Genomic DNA, 20,131 nt, shown 5'->3' with positions numbered 1-20,131 from the left:
TGGTATTGTCTTTTTGCTCATAGTATTGCCACTGATGGTTGATTTTACTTATTACAGGGGTTTTTTCTCTCTGATTGTGAATATTTGGTACAAGGGCAGAATGAAGTATGCCCTTGTCTGCCTGTTGCTCATTGGCAGTGTATTTGCTGCTGATGACGACAAAAAGGAGGATGTGGGGACTGTGGTTGGCATTGATCTGGGAACCACATATTCCTGGTAAGTAAAAGAAGGGTGCCTATTTGATTGACTGGCTTCTGGGTGTCTTGAATAGCTTATGGCCACTGCACCAAAATATGGCCAAGATTCTGCACTAGTGTATGCAAACGAATTGTACTGTGTTACTATTTTAATGCTCTTGGTACAAGTCAAGGGAGTAATAATACAATATCTATTCAACTCAAACTATTTTGTTTTAGTGTAGTCTTAGAACTAAAAGCTTGAGTACTGGCCAGAAACATTAGTATTAGGCTGCACAGAGGATACAACTAGCTTGCTTGCTGCACCTCATCATAGGGATCAGATTTTTTGCTTGATGTGCTTGATTTTCTCCTGTTTGCTGTTGGTTTTGTGTCAATTCTGTTTTTGTTGGTGGTGGTCATTTTTCCTTGGTTGTGTTAATGCATATTAATGTACTGTATTTTAGGTGTATTATATTTTGTGAACCACCCAGAATAATAATAATATAATAATGAGCGGCTTCCAACAGAATATTAAAATACAATAATCTATTAAACATTAAAAGCTTCCCTAAACAGGGCTGCCTTCAGATGTCTTCTAAAAGTCTGGTAATTGTTTTTCTCTTTGACATCTGGTGGGCAAGCGTTTCACAGGGCAAGTGCCACTACCGAGAAGGCCCTATGCCTGGTTCCCTGTAACTTGGCTTCTTGCAGCGAGGGAACCGCCAGAAGGCCCTTGGCGCTAGACTTCAGCGTCCGGGCAGAACGATGGGGGTGGAGACGCTCCTTCAGGTATACTGGGCCGAGGCCATTTAGATGTTTAAAGGTCAGCACCAACACTTTGAATTGTGCTCGGAAATGTAATTGGAGCCAATGTAGGTCTTTCAAGGTCGGTGTTATGTGGTCTTGGCCGCTCCCAGTCACCAGTCTAGCTGCCACATTCTAGATTAGTTGTAGTTTCCGGGTCACCTTCAAAAGTAGCCCCACGTAGAGCACATTGCAGTAGTCCAAGCGAGAGATAACTAGAGCATGCACCACTCTGGCGAGACAGTCTGCGGGCAGGTAGGGTCTCAGCCTGTGTACCAGATGGAGCTGGTAGACAGTTGCCCTGGACACAGAATTGACCTGCACCTCCATGGACAGCTGTGAGTCTACCTCTTCCCGAATCTGAGCAACTTTATCTGCAAAAAACTTTGCAAAATCATTGCAGGAGATCATGTGGCCCGTACTGGTCCCTTATGTAGCAGGTGGTTCTGCTAAATTGTGAACCGCCTTAAAGAGCCTCCTGCTGCTGTTTTCTGCATCTGCCAGTTGATAGCCCTGGTTAACGCCACATTCCAGCGGGCCACCAGGGAATCGGCTGAAAGGTCATCAGCATGGGATAAAGCATCCCCTACCACTCTCTGGAAACCATTTTGATCTATTAAGTGGTGGGGGCAGACCATCCAAATCGGTCCCACCTCCCTGCAGAGGGGAAGGGTCGCGGAGAAGTCCAGTTTCACCAGGAAGTGATCTGACCATGGCATTTCTTTAGTTTTGCTTTTACTATTTAAAGAAGCCTTTAAATAATACATATATTTTAAAAAGTAACTTCCATTCTCTTTTACAGTGTTGGTGTTTTCAAGAACGGGCGTGTGGAGATAATTGCTAATGACCAGGGTAACAGAATCACACCCTCCTATGTGGCCTTCACACCAGAGGGGGAACGTCTTATAGGTGATGCAGCAAAGAACCAGCTGACTTCAAACCCTGAGAATACTGTATTTGATGCCAAGCGCCTCATTGGTAGAACATGGAATGATCCTTCTGTGCAGCAGGATATAAAATACCTACCTTTCAAGGTACTCATTTTGTGCCTTTTATGTTATGGTACAGTGGTACCTTGGGTTACATACTCTTCAGGTTACATACACTTCAGGTTACAGACTCTGCTAACCCAGAAATAGTGCTTCAGGTTAAGAACTTTGCTTCAGGATGAGAACAGAAATCGTGCTCTGGCGGCAGCAGGAGACTCCATTAGCTAAAGTGGTGCTTCAGGTTAAGTACAGACCTCAGGAATGATTTAAGTACTTAACCTGAGGTACCACTGTATATATAAAGTACATTGAACACCTTTTGGTGTGAAATTTGAACCCAGCCTGTCCCTAGCCCTAGCACTTTCCTAGAGACACTAGGTTACTAAGCTATGTATGAAGTGTTTTTCCAGTCCACACAACTTATGGCTCTGCTTTCACTCTGCTCAAGATACCAGCATGAAAACATGGGTTATTCTGCATTTGGCAACCTGATGGGCAGGTTGTTTGGTCCTGCCGCATCCTCAGTGGAACCTCTTTAAGTCCACCATGAGATTAATATTGTAGATGTGGTGCTTTTGGTTTTTAACATGTCCACTTGTACCTGTCTTTACAGGTCATTGAAAAGAAGTCCAAGCCTCATATTCAGGTTGATATTGGAGGTGGCCAAATGAAGACCTTTGCCCCAGAAGAAATTTCAGCAATGGTTCTGACTAAAATGAAGGAGACTGCTGAGGCCTACTTGGGAAAGAAGGTAAGATGTTGTTTCAGCTGAAGCACACAAGCAAAAAGAATAGGCACTGAGGGGAGCCTTTGTGAATCTACCATGTATGGAGACTGGCCAGTGGTTGGTCTAATCCTTTACTGCTTACTCTAGTTAGCAGCAGGTCTCAGATGCCTTTCTGATCTAGAGATAATTCTAAACTGGATTGAACATGTACTATTCTGCATGCAGTTTAAGTGTTCTACCACTGAGCTTTAATGCCTCCAACAGGCCTGGCTGCTTGTACATGAGGAGTCCATGCCTTCTGGGTTCCCTGGGACATAAAATGGATGCGGGTGGTAGAACTGTTCTCCAAGCTGAGGCAGCCAATCTGTAACCTTCTGGATCTGTTTGAATTCCAATTTACAATATCCCTGACAGTTGACAATGCTGGATGGGGCTGATGAGAGCCCAGCAGCATCTAGAGGGCAACAGGCAATCCACTCTACGTAGTCTTGAAAGATGCATTCTAGACAATCGGGCTCCCTCCCCCTCCCCCCAAAAAACTGTATTAGATGTTAATTTGGAAACAGCAATCCAAATTATTCTCATTCTCCAGGTCACCCATGCTGTTGTCACTGTGCCAGCTTACTTCAACGATGCCCAGCGTCAGGCTACAAAGGATGCTGGTACTATTGCAGGGCTGAATGTCATGAGAATAATCAATGAGCCGTAAGTAGGGTTTTAATAGTCTTCTGCCAGTATTTGGGATTTATGTGTGCTTTTCTCACATTTACCAAACTAACGAGTTGCTCTTACAGGACTGCTGCTGCTATTGCTTATGGCCTAGACAAGAGGGAGGGCGAGAAGAACATCCTTGTCTTTGACTTGGGTGGTGGAACTTTTGATGTCTCCCTCCTCACAATTGATAATGGTGTCTTTGAAGTTGTGGCAACCAATGGAGACACTCACCTGGGTGGGGAAGACTTTGACCAGCGTGTAATGGAACATTTCATCAAGCTCTACAAGAAGAAAACTGGAAAGGATGTTCGGAAGGACAACAGAGCTGTTCAGAAGCTTCGTCGAGAAGTTGAAAAAGCCAAAAGAGCGCTTTCTTCTCAACACCAATCTAGAATTGAGATTGAATCTTTCTTTGAAGCAGAAGACTTCTCTGAAACCTTGACAAGAGCAAAATTTGAAGAACTGAACATGGTAGGTATCTTGAATTTTAAAATGGGCAATTGCAGTAATTGCTGTACACAAAACATAAAAGTGGGAGAGAAGTAATAATAATAATATAATTTTATTATTTGTACCCCGCCCATCTGGCTGGGTTTCCCCAGCCACTCTGGGCGGCTTCCAACAAAGATTAAAAATACATTCAAATGTCGTACATTAAAAACTTCCCTGAACAGGGAAGTTTAGATGTCTTCTAAATGTTAGGCAGTTGTTTATCTCTTTGACATCTGATGGGAGGGTGTCCCACAGGGTGGGTGCCACTACCGAGAAAACCCTCTGCCTGGTTCCCTGTAGCTTGGCTTCTCACAATGAGGGAACTGCCAGAAGGCCCTCGGTGCTGGACCTCAGCGTCCGGGCAGAATGATGGGGGTGGAGACGCTCCTTCAGGTATACTGGGCCAATTATAGTAACATGTAGTACATGCGTGTCATGGGGAAAATAAAGTGGTGCCCTCCTGTGTGAAATGTTATCCCACTCCCAAGACACTATGCTGGTCAAACTGCACCAACAGCAGAGAATAAATTGGTTCCCTAATGGCTTGAGTCAAAATTGCTTGTCCTCTAAAAGATAGCAATGACTGATCTTTGTGGATTCTCCTGTTAAAGACAAATGAGATGTTACGAGTAGGCCCATCTGATCTCAAATAGCATCACACATGGGCATCTTGGGGGCAGGATGTATCTGATAATTTGGTGACTGTATCATCTTGTGGCCTTGTTCTGTGATTGCCTTTCCACATCAATTAAGGGATTTTAAATTCTGCTCGTAGGATCTCTTCCGTTCCACCATGAAACCTGTCCAGAAAGTCCTAGAGGATGCAGACCTAAAGAAGTCTGACATTGATGAAATTGTGCTTGTTGGTGGTTCTACTCGCATCCCCAAGATACAGCAGCTTGTGAAAGAATTTTTCAATGGCAAGGAACCCTCTCGTGGAATCAACCCTGATGAAGCTGTAGCTTATGGTGCTGCTGTGCAGGCTGGCGTACTCTCTGGGGATCAAGATACTGGTAAGTCTGAGTGACTTAAATGCTGCATGAGGTGTTGGGCAGAGTAGCCTGTACAGGTGAAAAGCTTCCAGTCAGCCTCATAACTGTTTGGAATGGTCTTTGCTGGCTGTCAAGTTTGTCACTACAGCTAGATAAATTATGGTGATGCTCCATCACTTAAAACCTCCTTTTCATTCTTAGGGGATCTGGTGCTGCTTGACGTGTGTCCTCTGACCTTGGGCATTGAGACTGTTGGTGGAGTAATGACCAAACTTATCCCAAGGAACACTGTTGTCCCCACCAAGAAATCACAGGTCTTCTCCACAGCTTCAGATAACCAGCCAACTGTGACAATTAAGGTTTATGAAGGTAAGTGGCCGACCAACATTATTTGGCTTGGAAACTTTTAGAGTATTTTGTCTTCTGGGCATTAAGAGTAAAAGGTGAATCCAACACGGCTTAATTTTGCAATGCATGTTTCCACATTTGTGAGGTTCCTTAACATGCTTTGAGTATCACTAGCTGTTGATTATTAATAGAAACACAAGTGAGATGCCTTTTAAAAAATAACCTTGTACTTGCATGATTACCAGAGTATAATCTGAGTGATTTCATGTGAAATGAAATTCCCCCCCCCCCCCCCCCCCCGGTAGGAGAACGTCCTCTTACAAAGGACAATCATCTCTTGGGAACTTTTGATCTGACTGGAATCCCTCCTGCGCCCCGTGGCGTCCCTCAGATTGAAGTTACCTTTGAAATAGATGTGAATGGAATCCTTCGTGTTACGGCTGAGGACAAGGGCACAGGCAACAAAAATAAGATCACTATCACCAATGACCAGAATCGTCTTACTCCAGAAGAAATTGAGAGGATGGTCAATGATGCAGAGAAGTTTGCTGAGGAAGACCAAAAGCTGAAAGAGCGCATCGATGCTAGGAATGAGCTGGAAAGTTATGCCTACTCACTGAAAAACCAGATTGGAGATAAGGAGAAGCTTGGTGGCAAGTTGTCATCTGAAGACAAAGAAACAATAGAGAAGGCTGTAGAGGAAAAGATTGAGTGGCTAGAGAATCACCAAGATAGTGATATCGAGGAATTCAAAGCCCAAAAGAAGGAACTGGAAGAGGTGGTGCAACCAATTGTCGGCAGGTTGTATGGTAGTGCAGGCCCACCCCCTACCGAGGAAGAAGCAGCAGGAGGAGATAAGGATGAATTGTAGACCTCAGTTTCCTAGATGTTGGTGCTGTAAATATTGGACTTTGAACTTTTGTTTAAACTATTTGAACTCTAGATTTGGAATGTGACCAGAATCTTCACATTGAGTGGAGTTGGAAATGCTAGCCCAAAAGTGGCTGTATACTGCTTTTCATTAGCAGTTGATAAATGTCCAGCAGGGGGGTGGGCAACCTGACAAGGGGAGCGGGTGAAGTATTGAAACCATTCTATTTAACAAGTTGGGTTGTGTGTGTTATGTGGAGAACTTTTCTACCCTCCAAGTGACAACAATAAATTTGTTACTTACACTGAATCTGGGTCTATTTGATCTTTGTAACACAAATGCTTATAGGAACTAAGAACACACCAGGACCAGAGCTATGGTTTTGTCTGCATGTTTCTTGGTCTGACCCCCTCAGAAACTACCTTCCTCAGAGCAGAATACAATTGTATAACGAATTATTCCCATGCATGTCTGCTAGGGAGATGCGGGAGGCGCTGTGGGTTAAACCACAGAGCCTAGGACTTGCTGATCAGAAGGTCGGCGGTTCAAATCCCTGCGACGGGGTGAGCTCCCGTTGCTCGGTCCCTGCTCCTGCCAACCTAGCAGTTCAAAAGCACGTCAAAGTGCAAGTAGATAAATAGGTATCGCTCTGGCGGGAAGGTAAACGGCGTTTCCGTGCACTGCTCTGCTTCGCCAGAAGCGGCTTAGTCATGCTAGCCACATGGCCCGGAAGCTGTACGCCAGCTCCCTCGGCCAATAAAGCGAGGTGAGTGCCACAACCCCAGAGTCGGTCACGACTGGACCTAATGGTCAGGGGTCCCTTTACCTTTACCTATGTCTGCTAGGTGGTAGCAGGCCATTGGGCGATGACTTGACAAGCCACTGTAACATTAGAATCAGAATTGTACAATTGAAAGATACTGTCAGAGCCACCCGAGGTCCCAGCTCACGAGAGACCAAAGTCCAATCCAGTTTATATACAAAAGTCTTTATTGAAGAACATTGTTGGCTTTACATCCTAGCTCCGTGGCTCTACGTCTGTTACGCTTAGACCGCTGAAGTACCCTCTGAATCAGTACCGCCCCTGCACCAGTTTAAGAGGCTTGTGCTGGACCACCTCTTCCTCTCCTTCCTTTTCCGCAGGGTCTTTCTGCCCCCCTGGGTTCCCTCCCGCCGGGACTCCCCAGAGGCTGAATCCTCTGACGCCTGTTCCCCCCTCCTTCGCGCTTTGGGACCAGGCTCCTCCCCAGGGCTTCCCTCACTTCCGCGCGCCTCCACATTTGAACTTGGCGCGCGTACATTGCTTCTGACCTTCCTCTCGACCGCTACACTGCTCCCGGTACTACTCTCCGCCCCTTCCGGCAGGACGTCTTGCCCCGATCTCCTTCCCCTCTCTGCTTCCTGTTCTGCTCCCTCTGACACACTGGTAACTCCACCCCCTTCACTCCGTTCCGGCGGAGAAGCCGGCCCCGATCTCCACCTCCCACTGGGGGTTCTCCCTTCGCTCCCCTGCTCTTGACTGCTTCCCCCTTTGGCTCCCCTTGGCCTGACCAGGGGGGCTTCCTTTTGGGAATCCTCCGACTCACTGGACAGACTCATGGACGACCTTTGGTCATTGTCATCCTCTTCCTCGTCGCTCTGGGATTCTTCCCCCTCGCTCTCTGTCTCCTCCCTCATCTGCTCTTCTCTCCCTGAACCCCTGACAGATACCCTCAGGGTCATCTAGTGGTCCTTAATGTTTACATGTTTTGTTTCTAGATGAGAAATGTGTAAATGAGCTCAGAGTAAGTATGCATTATTGTGCCTGGTCAGAATACCTCAAGCTGGATCTCTGAATAATTTCAGGCCCAGAAATATACAAGAGAGAAGCTAAGGGCTGGATCAAGCACACAAGGGAGATGATTTTGGATAACTTAATCCCTAACTTTATCAGCTGCTCAACTCTGCAGTTTGTTTGCTTGATCACACAAGAAGCAGCCCATCTACTATTTTAGTTAACCATAACTAACAGACCCATGATGTGTTGCTTATTTAGTATTCAAGCTGTCTGGCTCTTTTGTCAACATAAGCTAATGCGATGAAACCACTTGGCCAATAACCTGTTTTAATTACAATCTGCTGCCCATTGTTGGCAAAAGCTGTGTGCCTTTAGGAGTTAATGGTACTTTCCTATCTGTACTGTTTCAGTGCAGTAAAACTGTTATATGGGAAATTGTCCAATCCTGAACCCTCCAGCACTAATTCTTATTAGCTTCATCTAACACATCCTGATTCATCCCATTGTTGGCAGGAGAGCACCATTTGGGGTTCAGTACCTGTAGAAACTACACATTTCATTTTCTGAGGGTCTTATTTTACTTCCATGGTACTACGAAGCAGTCAACCACCCAAATTTGATTTAAGGAAATGATTACATTAAAGGAGGCCAACTCACTGGTATTTTATTAAACACTTCCCTTCCTTTCCCAGCCATTGGACACACTGAAACTTTAAAGAGGCAGAAATATGCACACACACTTCATTTGTAGTCTTCCGGCACAAAATGTGGATTGTCTTGCATTACATGGAGGGTGGCAGATATAGATTATTAAACAGCTACATTTAGTTAAAACATTTTACTTAAGAAGAGTTACAGTACTGTCTTTGTAGATTTACCCTTTAATATCCATTCCACCAAACACTAAGCATAAGTGTTCATCTGGGCAGCCTTGAGATAGATTGTCTCCATTAGAGCCTCCAGCTGCTTCCTTCCCGTTGCTGTCCTCATTGGAAGACACTTTCCATGGAACAACACACATAGACTGGTCCAGACGAGCAGAAGGCACAGGAGTTTTAAACTCCAGCTTTGTCCAATGTCCATTTTCTGCAGTTAAAAAAAATAATAGAAAACTATGCAAAAAAAGGGGGGTTGCAGCAGCTTCTTTTCAATTAAAACCACTATTTGTCAATCTTGGAAAATTAGACCTGAAGCTTCTACAGGGAGTGGAAATACTGGGGATCTCTTTTCCCTCTTAACATTTTAAGTGACATACATGGGAACAGTGACTGCTGACAGCTTGTATGGTTTTAAAAGCAGCAAAGATAGATTCATGGAGGATATAGCAAACCAGTTGTTGGGAATAAAAAAGGGGAGACTGCAGTTGCGCACAATTCCTGCTTGCAGGCTCCTGACTGAGAACAGTACGTGGGAGTATTTAGACCAGAAGGGTTCTTGTGGGTGTTGTGGAACACTGAAACACTGAGCGGCTCTTGGGCACCTTTTAAACTATTCCCATCTAGACCAGGAGTAAGAAACTCGTGGCCTGCCAGATGCTGTTGGATTCCTAACTTCAAACAGCTCCAACCAGCATGGCCAAGGGTGGGGATTCAGCTACATATTGCAGAGCCACAAGTTCAGATGGGTTGGGTAAAAATAAATTACGTACTATTATTCCTGACCTAGCCCACTGCTGCCTAATACTGACTGAAAGCAGCTCCTCAAGGTTTCTGCTAGTGAGAGAGGAGAGAGAGAATACCCTTTCGATACGATAATCTTTATTGTCATTGTCTCATACAGAACAACGAAATTGAAAAAATCTACATAAGACATTTAAAACCAACAAGCCAGCTATCCCAGCCTGGTTAGCCCCCTAAAAACTCTGATACCCCATTTTTAAATACAATATACTCCCATAGAGACTCCTTACACTGCATTTGGATAGAAACTGTTTCTCAGGCGGCTAGTCCTAGTCTTTATGACCCTGTACCTTCTTCCAGAAGGCAGAAGCTGAAAGAGATCATTTCCGGGGTGTGCACTATCCTGCACTATCTCTGCAGCTTTTTTATGGCACCTGGAAGCATAGATTTGACCCAAGGTGGGAAGAGTGCACCCAATTATTCTCTTTGCAGTCTTTACAACTCTGGACAGCATTCCTATCACCTGCTGCAAAAGATCCTTTTAACTGGATAATATTTGGGATTAAACCTGGGACTTTTCTGCATGTAAAACACCTGCTCTTTCACTGAGCTATAGATGCTCTTGATAAACTTGAAGCTGCGTTATTCCATATCAATCTTTTTGCACACGTAGCCCAAGTGTGCCTACTCTGAATTGACCACAACTTCCCAGGGTTGCAAAAAGATCTGTTTCAGTATCACCTGTTCCCTGATGCTCCTCCCTCTCCATCTTGTTAAAAACTGCAGACTCAAGGGACTGATCCTGGGACCTTTTTCATGCAACAGATGAGCTCTACCTCTGATCTACTACTCCCACTCCCTTTAGTATGTGGTGACAGTGTTTATAATCCTGGGGGGCGGGGGGAGTCACACTACATAATCAGAGGCCACATAAGCACTTTGTTTTGGATTACAGCTCCCATCAGCTTCAGCCACTACTAGCTTCAGATAAGTCAAGGTTGTGGGGAGGTTACATGGCTGGGGCTGCCATCTCAAAATTGCTGGCGATGGCACATACGCAAAGAGGATTCCCCAGCATAATGTTCCCAATGGAAGCTAACCAAAGACGACATCATAAGAAACACCCACTTATGTGATATTTACACATTGTGTCCAGTGCTCCTGTTGGGTCCATTCCACCAAATATATACAAATGGCCATGAAACAGCTGCTGAGTGGGCTGCCCGCCCTGCTGGTACAGATCCAGTAGCCAACAGGGTCTCCCACCTCATTTCAGCTGCAAGCACATTAAATCAATCCACATCAGTGCTCATCAGGTGCAAAGCTTAAGCAAACTGAGCTTGAAACACACATAGCAGGGCTGCTTGTACATTCAGTGATTCTGCAACAGGAAAATGAATTTGGTAAAAGAGTTTGGGACAGTTACGTCAAAGTTAAGATTCTAGCTGTAATGACAGCAAAGATTATTGGGGGGGGGTGGCTTAAACAGATGGGAAATGTCTGAAAAAGAGGAATCAAAGAAGGCTGAATGGAATTTAGAATTTATTTTTCTCATTAATGTCTTCCTTTCCATAAAGGAACTTATGGCAGCATACATGGTTATCCTCCCCTTTCCTCCCTTGTATCCACACAACCCTGCACAGTAGGTTAGACTGAGAGATTGTGCCTAACCTAAGGTCACCCAGTGAGATCTGAGTGGGAATCTGATTCCCCGTCTTCCTTTTTAAAAAATTTTTAATTTTTATTAATTTTCCATACATTCATAACACATTACAATTTCTATTAAACTTTTCGGTTTTTTACTTCCTTCGGCTTCTCTGCCAATCATCCAAATTCTAATTTCTTTAAATACACATTTCCAAATTTTGATATTGCCTTTATACCTACCCCCCTCTTCTATTTTGCTTTTTTACAATATTTCTTTTGCTGTTACAGAGCTTCTCTAAATGCCACTAACGTTATTCCATTATCACTTATACATTCCCAGTATTCTGCTAATTTTCCCCAGTCCTCGATGAACTTTTGATCTCGTAGATATCTAATCTTCCCAGTCAGTTTATCAAGTTCTGCATAGTCCATCAGCTTCATTCTCCATTCCTCCAACGTTGGTATTTGTTCTTGTTTCCATTTCTGGGCCAGTAATATTCTTGCCGCTGTTACTGCATATTGGAAAACTTTGTGGTTCTTTCTATTTATTTCATTACCAACAATTCCTAAGAGAAAAGCCTCTGGTTTCTTGACAAATGTATATTTCAACATTTTTTTTCAACTCATTATATATCAACTCCCAGAAGCTTTTCACTTTCTTACATTCCCACCACATATGATAAAATGTACCATCTTTTTTCTTTACATTTCCAACACTACTTACATGTTTTGTACATTTTTGCAAGTTTTACTGGTGTAATATACCATCTATATATCATTTTCATAACATTTTCCTTTAATGCAGTACATGCAGTAAATTTAATACTTTCATTCCATAGTTTTATCCAATTGTTAAATTGTATATTATGACCAATATCTCTGGCCCATTTTATCATAACTGATTTAACTTCTTCATCCTTTGTATGCCATTCCAACAATATCTTATACATTTTAGATAGGATTTTATATTCATTATTTGTTATTTCTGTTTGGAATTTAGAATCCTTCTCTGCATATCCATATTCTTTAAAATCTTTTTTAAACATTTCATTTATTTGGAAATAATGTAACCAATCATACACAAACTCTTTCACTTCTTCATAAGTTCCAGTTACAGATAGGTAGCCGTGTTGGTCTGCCATAGTCAAAACAAAAAAAATTCCTTCCAGTAGCACCTTAAAGACCAACTAAGTTCTTGGTATGAGCTTTCGTGTGCATGCACACTTCTTCAGATACCAAATCTGAAGAAGTGTGTATCTGAAGAAGTGTGCATGCACACAAAGCTCATACCAAGAACTAACTTAGTTGGTCTTTAAGGTGCTACTGGAAGGAATTTTTTTTGTTTTGACTTCTTCATAAGGTTTCATTTTCCATTTCCCCCCTTCTTTAGTAATCAAATTTCCATATGTAATCCAATTCTTTCTCATATTAATTTTTTTAACAGTCATAACCTCTAACGGAGACAACCAGTGTGGAGTTTTTGCTTCAAGTAGGTTTTTGTACCTCTCCCATATTTCTATTAACGATCCTCGGAAAATGTGGTTTTCAAAACATTTATGGATTTTCTTCTTTCCAGCCCATAAATACGCGTGCCATCCAAATCTATTATCAAATCCTTCCAAATCTAACAACTCTGTATTTTCTAATTTTATCCATTCCTTTAACCAACAAAGACATGAGGCTTCATAGTACAATTTCAAGTCTGGCAAGGCGAAGCCTCCTCTTTCTTTTGCATCAGTTAGTAACTTAAATTGAATTCTTGGCTTCTTACCCTGCCAGATATACCTTGAAATCACTCTTTGCCATTCTTTAAAGACCCCGGTCCCCTTGATTATTGGAATCGTTTGGTGCAGGAATAATAATTTTGGCAACACGCTCATCTTTATCGTTAAAACAAAAAAAATTCCTTCCAGTAGCCCCTTAAAGACCAACTAAGTTAGTTCTTGGTATGAGCTTTCGTGTGCATGCACACTTCTTCAGATACACTTCAGTGTATCAGTGTATCTGAAGAAGTGTGCATGCACACGAAAGCTCATACCAAGAACTAACTTAGTTGGTCTTTAAGGTGCTACTGGAAGGAATTTTTTTTGTTTTGACTATGGCAGACCAACACGGCTACCTATCTGTATCTTTATCGTTGAAATCCTTCCCCAAAATGACAATTTCATTCGTCCCCACACTTCCAGATCTTTCTTTATCCCATTCCACACTGGTATGTAATTGTTCTGATATAAATCTATATTCTTGGGGGTTATCCAAATACCTAAATATTTCACCTTTTTCACCACCTCTATACCGACTTGTTGCTGTATATTTTCTATCTTATCTAGATCCATATTCTTAACAATTATTTTAGTCTTTTTCTTATTCAATATAAATCCTGCCACTTGGCCAAATCTCTCTACCTCCATAAGTATATTTTTCATACTTTCCAAAGGCTCTTCCACCGTTATGACCAGGTCATCGGCAAAGGCTTTCACCTTATATTCATTCCGGCCTACTGCGACCCCTTTTATTGCCTCATTTTCTCTTAGTGATTTTAGAAAGACCTCCAGTACCATGATGAATAACAATGGCGAAAGTGGACACCCCTGTCGCGTACCTTTAGATATCCCTATTTCCTCCGTGATCATATTGTTTACAATTAATTTAGCTTTCTGCTCAGTATAGATTGCTTTTATTCCATTGAGAAATTCCTTCCCCACCTCCATATATTCTAAACTTTTTAACATAAAGTCCCAAGATATATTGTCGAAGGCCTTTTCTGCATCCACAAATATTAACATAGCTTGTTTCTCATTTCTGGTAGTCAGATATTCCAAAATATTAATTATATTCCTTACATTGTCTCTCATCTGTCTGCCAGGTAGGAAACCCGCTTGATCCTTATGTATGATTTCTTGCATTTTTTTTATATCCTTTTTGCTAAAATACTTGTGAAAATTTTATAGTCTGTATTAAGTAGTGAAATAGGCCTATAGTTTTTTACTTGTGTTAAGTCAGAATGTGCTGGCCCCGGGGGGGGGGGGTGTTGGAAATCTGCCAGGTCAGAGGGATGTGCCTCAGCGCAGGCACCGGCAGATATTCCTTGGCGACCTCCCCGCTGCTACACTGCTGATAAGCAGCTAGGTCTCGGCGATTCTTCTCAGATGTGTGAGAGGAACACATCGTTCATCCTCTCTCCCCTTTGGTGTCCCCCAGGGAGGGGAAAGAAGCAGACAGAAATCTATTTACATCTTTTATTCCTGTCTTTCATATCAGTACAGAGAAAACATGTCTGCACTCAACAGCAGTTAGAAGAAACTCCGCCCATGTACTTCCAGTATGGGTCATATGACACACACACTGAGCTAACATCCGGTGCTCAGTACAGAATGGACTGCCCCTTTGTTTCCATGGCAACAGTCACAAACATCCTGTTTGGCTTTCCAGCCACAAGCAGCTGCCTTAGCTGCTAGAGCCTTTGCTTGCAGCAGCTTTGGTGCTTTACAATAACATACTCCCCCTAAAGTATCAATGCGTGCTGCGAGCAAAGCGTCATCCAGAGAAGAAAACAAACAGTTGTTATACCTATAACATTCCCCTGTTGTTTCAGTTCCACCCTTGGAACTACCCGCCACTGGTCTTACCAATGTACCTCTCTGGTTGTGTGACTTCCAAGGAATGAGTGCTTCTGCATTACCTTGGTTAACAACTCCCTGTTGTGCCTTTGTCTCTGACTTAGACACAGCTTCAATTTGTCCTTTGTCGTTTACAACAGCAACACATGCAATAGCTAGGTTTGCAAACTCCTTTGAATACCTCTTTGGTGGTACACCCTTCGTTGCTCTCTCAGACCTACGTAAGAGTTGCTGCTCTTCTCTGCTTTCTGGTTCAGCCTTTAAACTCTCTGGAGAACCAGTACTAAGTTTAATCAGTGGTTCATCCTCCTCTTCTGAGGGTCTTGTCATTATGTGAGATTTCCTCTCAATGACTGTGACAACTGAGCTGTCTGAGCTATCGCTGTCATCATCAGTACTACTGAACTCAATAAGATCAAACTCATCATCATCATCATCAGAATCATCATCATCTCCAGTGGGAAATGTGTGAACAATCACTCTCTCCTGTTCAGGAGCACTCTCTAGAAATTTTGTGAGAATCACCTGACCAGATTCAGACAAAATTACTCTGTAGAGACCCTTTTCATAACCCACAAAAATGTCTTTGGCATTCTTTACCCCACCTGGAGTTTCTGTTCTCACTTGAGACCCAAAAACCTTGAAATGGGCAACTGAAGGTTTTCTATGGAACAGTTTCTCAAAAGGAGAACATCCCAACTCTTTTGAAACCTTTCTCAACCACGTATAAGTGAATGACATTAGCGATTCAGCCCAGTACTCATTTGGCAGATGTGAACTTAGCAATTGCGCATGCATTCCCTTTTGCAATTCTTTGTTCACCGTAACACAAACACATCTTTTCCAAGCTTCTTCGGAGCTAGCAACTTTGTGTCTTATCCCTTTCTTCTTCAGGAACCTCTGGAAATCCTGTGAAAGAAATAGTGGCATCTCATCTGTACAAAGACAAGCAATATTAGCATCATGCATATTTTTAACCTTGTCACGAAACTCTTTAAACCTTTCTAAGGCTTCTTTTGGTTTCTGCAAAACATAAATCCATACATAATTTGTGAAAGAATCCACACACACAAGGTAATATTTTGCATTGCCTCTAGATGGTGCTAGAGGACCAATCACATCAGCATACACCCGCTGAAATGCTCTGTCGACCCTTGAGGTCACCTTCTTGGTGTTCTCCTTGGTCAGACCTGCAAAAGAGATCACGTTAGAATCACAAGAATTACATTCCATGTAATCACTTTGATCAAAAGTCAACAAATACAGTCCATCTTTCTCTTTGGCAGAAAGATACAACTCTCCATCTTTGTAGATCTCGCAGTTCTCATCATCATCGGACAGTTTTAGTCCCTTCTTGGCAATCTGCGAAGCGCTGAGCAGATTGTACTTCAATTCTGGAACCAAATAAACGTTTATAGTCAAGTTCAGACTTTTAAGATACACAGTTCCAATCCCGGTGGCTTCCAGCTCTTGACCGTTGGCTTGTTGTACAGCGAAGCTTTGCTTCTTAAACGACGAAAATAGCTCCCTGCGTCCTGTCATGTGAACCGTGGCTCCAGTGTCTATGACAAAGAAATTCCCCGCTTCTGGTGTGGCTTTTAGCGACATCAAAGCCTTTGCAGTCTTTGCCTTTGGGATGGTATGACTTTTGCCTGACGCCTCAGACTTTGTGGAGCTTCCCTTGGCTCCTTTGTGCTGACGCGGCTTCTTGCAGTACCGCTGAAGATGCCCAGTCTGGCCACAATTGTAACACCGGACAACGTTTAACGCTACAGCATTTTCTCCAGTAGCAACAGCAGTGGGGGTGTTAGAACTCCGTTCTTGTCTCCCCCTGTCCTTGACCTCCAGGGCAGCAAGTCTGTGTGGAATATTGCTTGATTGATGCGTGACCTTCTAATTGCTTTACGATCGCCAATTAGCCCTTTATCAACGGGTCCGGCACACTTCTTCACAAGCTGCGCCACTGTTGCTCCCTTCAGGTCACGCTCCATCAGGCGCAAGCCTTAAATTGGTCAGCTTCTCAAAATACCGCAACGCTGAAGAACCTGCATCTCTCTGATGTGTCCTTCTCAGCGTGTCCCAAACATCTTTCGCGTGCTCTAAATCCTGAATATGGATAAGCTGCGAGTCTGACACACACAGAATTATAGCCGTTCTGGCCTTCACATCCTGTGACTCCCAAGCACGTGTTGGTGCTGCAGGAATGGGGTTTTCAATCACCTCAAACAGTCTCTGATTCTGCAACAGGGCCTTCATCTTAATGGACCAGGATGCATAATTGTCATTGGTCAAAAGGGGTGGGTTAGGCAGCGCTCCCCCTTTCTTAGCATCCATTTTGAGTCCTTGCATTAACTCTCAAACACAAGCCTCTAAAATCCAAAAGCTGGTTTGTTTACACTCTTGTGCACCTGGCAGCTCTGACACTGGCTGCGTTGCAAAGTCCAAGAGCTCTTTAGACTCTGTAGCCAAAACATTCCATTGTAACTTTCACTTCTCCTCTTTTATGCACAGCCTTCTCTGAAGGGCGTTGCTTAGCAACAGTGCATTCCTTCCCTTGGACAGCAAACCACAAGAATGTCTGGAATGCAGTTGGAGCTGTTTTTCTCAAACTCTGCTCCCCGTGAACCAGAGAATAACTCAATCTGCGTTCACACTTCTAAGCCCGAAAATCTCATACCTTGGGCTCCTGAGGCTTGGCTGTCAGCTTCTTCTGGTCAGCTTCTGGCTGTAGAAAATCAGCTTTCTCACTTCAGGCTTCCATGGAGCAGATGAAAACAGCAGCTCTGCCACTCTTTGTTGCAGACTCCCATGGATCGAAGAAACCAGCAACCGGCAACTGCTACCACTGTTGTACAGGACCATCCTCTGCTGCCACCGTTGGAAATCTGCCAGGTCAGAGGGATGTGCCTCAGCGCAGGCACCGGCAGATATTCCTTGGCGACCTCCCCGCTGCTACACTGCTGATAAGCAGCTAGGTCTCGGCGATTCTTCTCAGATGTGTGAGAGGAACACACCGTTCATCCTCTCTCCCCTTTGGTGTCCCCCAGGGAGGGGAAAGAAGCAGACAGAAATCTATTTACATCTTTTATTCCTGTCTTTCATATCAGTACAGAGAAAACATGTCTGCACTCAACAGCAGTTAGAAGAAACTCCGCCCATGTACTTCCAGTATGGGTCATATGACACACACACTGAGCTAACATCCGGTGCTCAGTACAGAATGGACTGCCCCTTTGTTTCCATGGCAACAGTCACAAACATCCTGTTTGGCTTTCCAGCCACAAGCAGCTGCCTTAGCTGCTAGAGCCTTTGCTTGCAGCAGCTTTGGTGCTTTACAATAACAGGGGGAAGGTTACCGTTGGCGTAGTCAAAGTCCGGTCCTGGGTCACTAGCCTGGAAACAGTTAACAAGGAGCGGGGCGAGGTCTGAAGCCGGAAGCCGGGCGGGGACAGGAACACTGGAGGGTCAGGTCTGGGTCCGGGCAGGAACAGGTACTCAACAATGACGTTGCTCCCGCAACCTGGGACCGGGCTGACTGGCCTTTATCTTCTCTGAGGCCAGGGGCGGTCCCGGCCCCCAGGAGCCCCGCCTCCCCTGGCCTTAGGGCGAGCACTCCTCCTGGGAGAAACCAGTTCCCTTCGCCTCTCTGCCCTGAGCCTCTGCAGTTCAGGAGAGGCCGAAGGGTTACTGGGCCCAGGGGGAGACTCACCTGTAGGCACTGAGTCCTCAACCACCTCTGGAGCCAGAGTGGACTCACCTGGTGCCTGCTCCTGAGGATCCGGCACAGGTGCAGGCACTTCAGAATCAAGGCCCTGCCCCAGTTCAGCCGGCCCTGGAGGCGGGGACTCCTGTGCAGGCTGGGATTCCTCCGGTTCAGCCTCTGAATCGGATTCCCAGGCCATCACACCGAATCTTGTTTCGGGATAAATGTAATAAATGCTTCCTTCCATGTTTCCGGAATTTCTCTTTCCTTAAGAATATTGTCCATAACTTCTTTCAAAGGTAACGACAGGATGTGTTTCATCTCTTTGTAATATCTTGCTGTAAATCCATCTGGTCCTGGAGCGTTCCCTTTTTAAAGTTCTTTTATGATCTCTTTTATTTCATCCATTTCAATTGGGGCGTTCAGCCTATCTCTTTTTTCTGTCGGGATCTTCTGCACCATTTTTTCTTTTAAGTATCTTTCTATTTTCCTCATATTGTTCTTCTCTGTTCTTTTATATAAATGTCTGTAAAAGTCCAAGAAACCTTTTCTGATACCTTTTGGGCTATCTATTTCTTCTCCCTCCACAATGATTTTGTTGATTGTATTCTGTTCTTTTCTATTTTTTATTTGCCATGCCAGCCATTTGCCTGATTTGTTAGCCGATTCGAAGTTCCTTTGTCTCATTCTTTTTATATTCCATTCAACCTCTTTATTGATTATCATCGCAAATTGTGTTTGCAGAACCTTTATATTCTGTTTTGCTTTCTCATTATTCGTTTTTTTAACCAGTTTTTGTTCATTATCCATTATTTGTCTTAAGATTTCCTTCTTTCCTTTTTCTCTGTTTTTATTTTTGATTGAATTCTGCTGAATAAAGAATCCTCTCATAACCGCTTTGCTGGCATCCCAAACAGTATTGATTTTCGTGCCTTTATTATAATTATTTGTAAAATAGTCCATCAGAGACTTTTGGGCTTTCTCCACAATTTTTTGATCATCTAGGAGGTAATCGTTCACTCTCCATCTAAACGTTCTCTCTTCGTATCCTTGTAGTTCAAATTTTATTGGACTATGATCTCAGATTACTCTTGGTTGAATTTCTAGTTGCCTGATTCTTGGAGTTAACTCGTTTGAGACCCATATTTGATCAATTCTCGACATTGACTGGTTCGGATCTGAATAAAATGTAAATTGTTTTTCCAGTGGGTGTCTCAATCTCCAAATATCAATTAGATTGCAGCTTTTTATCATTGAGAAAAATGTCTTTGGGAGTTTCCCTTCTTTGCTAGTCCCTGCTGCTCTTAATCTGTCCATTTCCAGTGACACCACACCGTTCATGTCCCCCAGTATTATTATCTTTTGGTCCATGTATTCGAACAGCTTTTCTTCCAAATTTCTAAAGAAATCAGCCTTGTTTCCATTTGGTGCATAGATCCCGACAATTATTATTTTTTTGCCTTGCCATTTGATCTGGACCGTGATGATTCTTCCTTCTTCAGCTTTGAAAATTTGTTGAGCATCAATTTTGTTCCTCACATATATTACGACTCCTCTCTTCTTGTTTTTATCAGAGGATATGAACTCGTTTCCTAATCTTCTGTTAATCAAAACTTTTTTATGTTTCTTTGCCACATGAGTTTCTTGTA

The 20,131-nt window shown here is 43.5% G+C and overlaps 2 protein-coding genes across 2 annotated transcripts in view; one reads left to right on the top strand and one right to left on the bottom strand.

Annotated features, from left to right (window-relative positions):
- The first annotated feature begins 84 nt into the window (after window positions 1–84).
- On the top strand, window positions 85–6,425 carry LOC309361137 (endoplasmic reticulum chaperone BiP). Its single transcript, XM_081896093.1, has 8 exons — window positions 85–216; window positions 1,786–2,017; window positions 2,586–2,723; window positions 3,292–3,404; window positions 3,494–3,884; window positions 4,681–4,918; window positions 5,099–5,266; window positions 5,551–6,425. The coding sequence occupies exons 1-8, from the start codon at window positions 101–103 to the stop codon at window positions 6,114–6,116; spliced, it is 1,962 nt and encodes a 653-aa protein (XP_081752219.1). The 5' UTR covers window positions 85–100; the 3' UTR covers window positions 6,117–6,425.
- A 2,329-nt stretch (window positions 6,426–8,754) lies between these two features.
- LOC309361216 (rab9 effector protein with kelch motifs-like) overlaps window positions 8,755–20,131 on the bottom strand; it is a gene marked incomplete at its 5' end in the record, with an annotated part of 32,817 nt that continues 21,440 nt past the window's right edge. The window contains 3 exon segments of the mRNA XM_081896147.1: window positions 8,755–8,979; window positions 10,641–10,717; window positions 10,719–10,788. Coding sequence (XP_081752273.1) covers window positions 8,768–8,979; window positions 10,641–10,717; window positions 10,719–10,788 — 359 coding nt within the window. The 3' untranslated portion in view covers window positions 8,755–8,767.

Source organism: Podarcis melisellensis, assembly GCF_964234715.1.
Source record: "Podarcis melisellensis genome assembly, chromosome: W".
Taxonomy (NCBI): domain Eukaryota; kingdom Metazoa; phylum Chordata; class Lepidosauria; order Squamata; family Lacertidae; genus Podarcis; species Podarcis melisellensis.
This window is presented reverse-complemented; position numbering and strand designations above follow the sequence as displayed.

Coding starts and splice junctions, on each gene's coding strand:
- LOC309361137 (XM_081896093.1), top strand. CDS start 101: ATGAAGTATGCCCTTGTCTGCCTGTTGCTCATTGGCAGTGTATTTGCT. Junction 2,018..2,585: donor TAAAATACCTACCTTTCAAG/GTACTCATTTTG, acceptor CTGTCTTTACAG/GTCATTGAAAAGAAGTCCAA. Junction 3,405..3,493: donor ATGAGAATAATCAATGAGCC/GTAAGTAGGGTT, acceptor TTGCTCTTACAG/GACTGCTGCTGCTATTGCTT.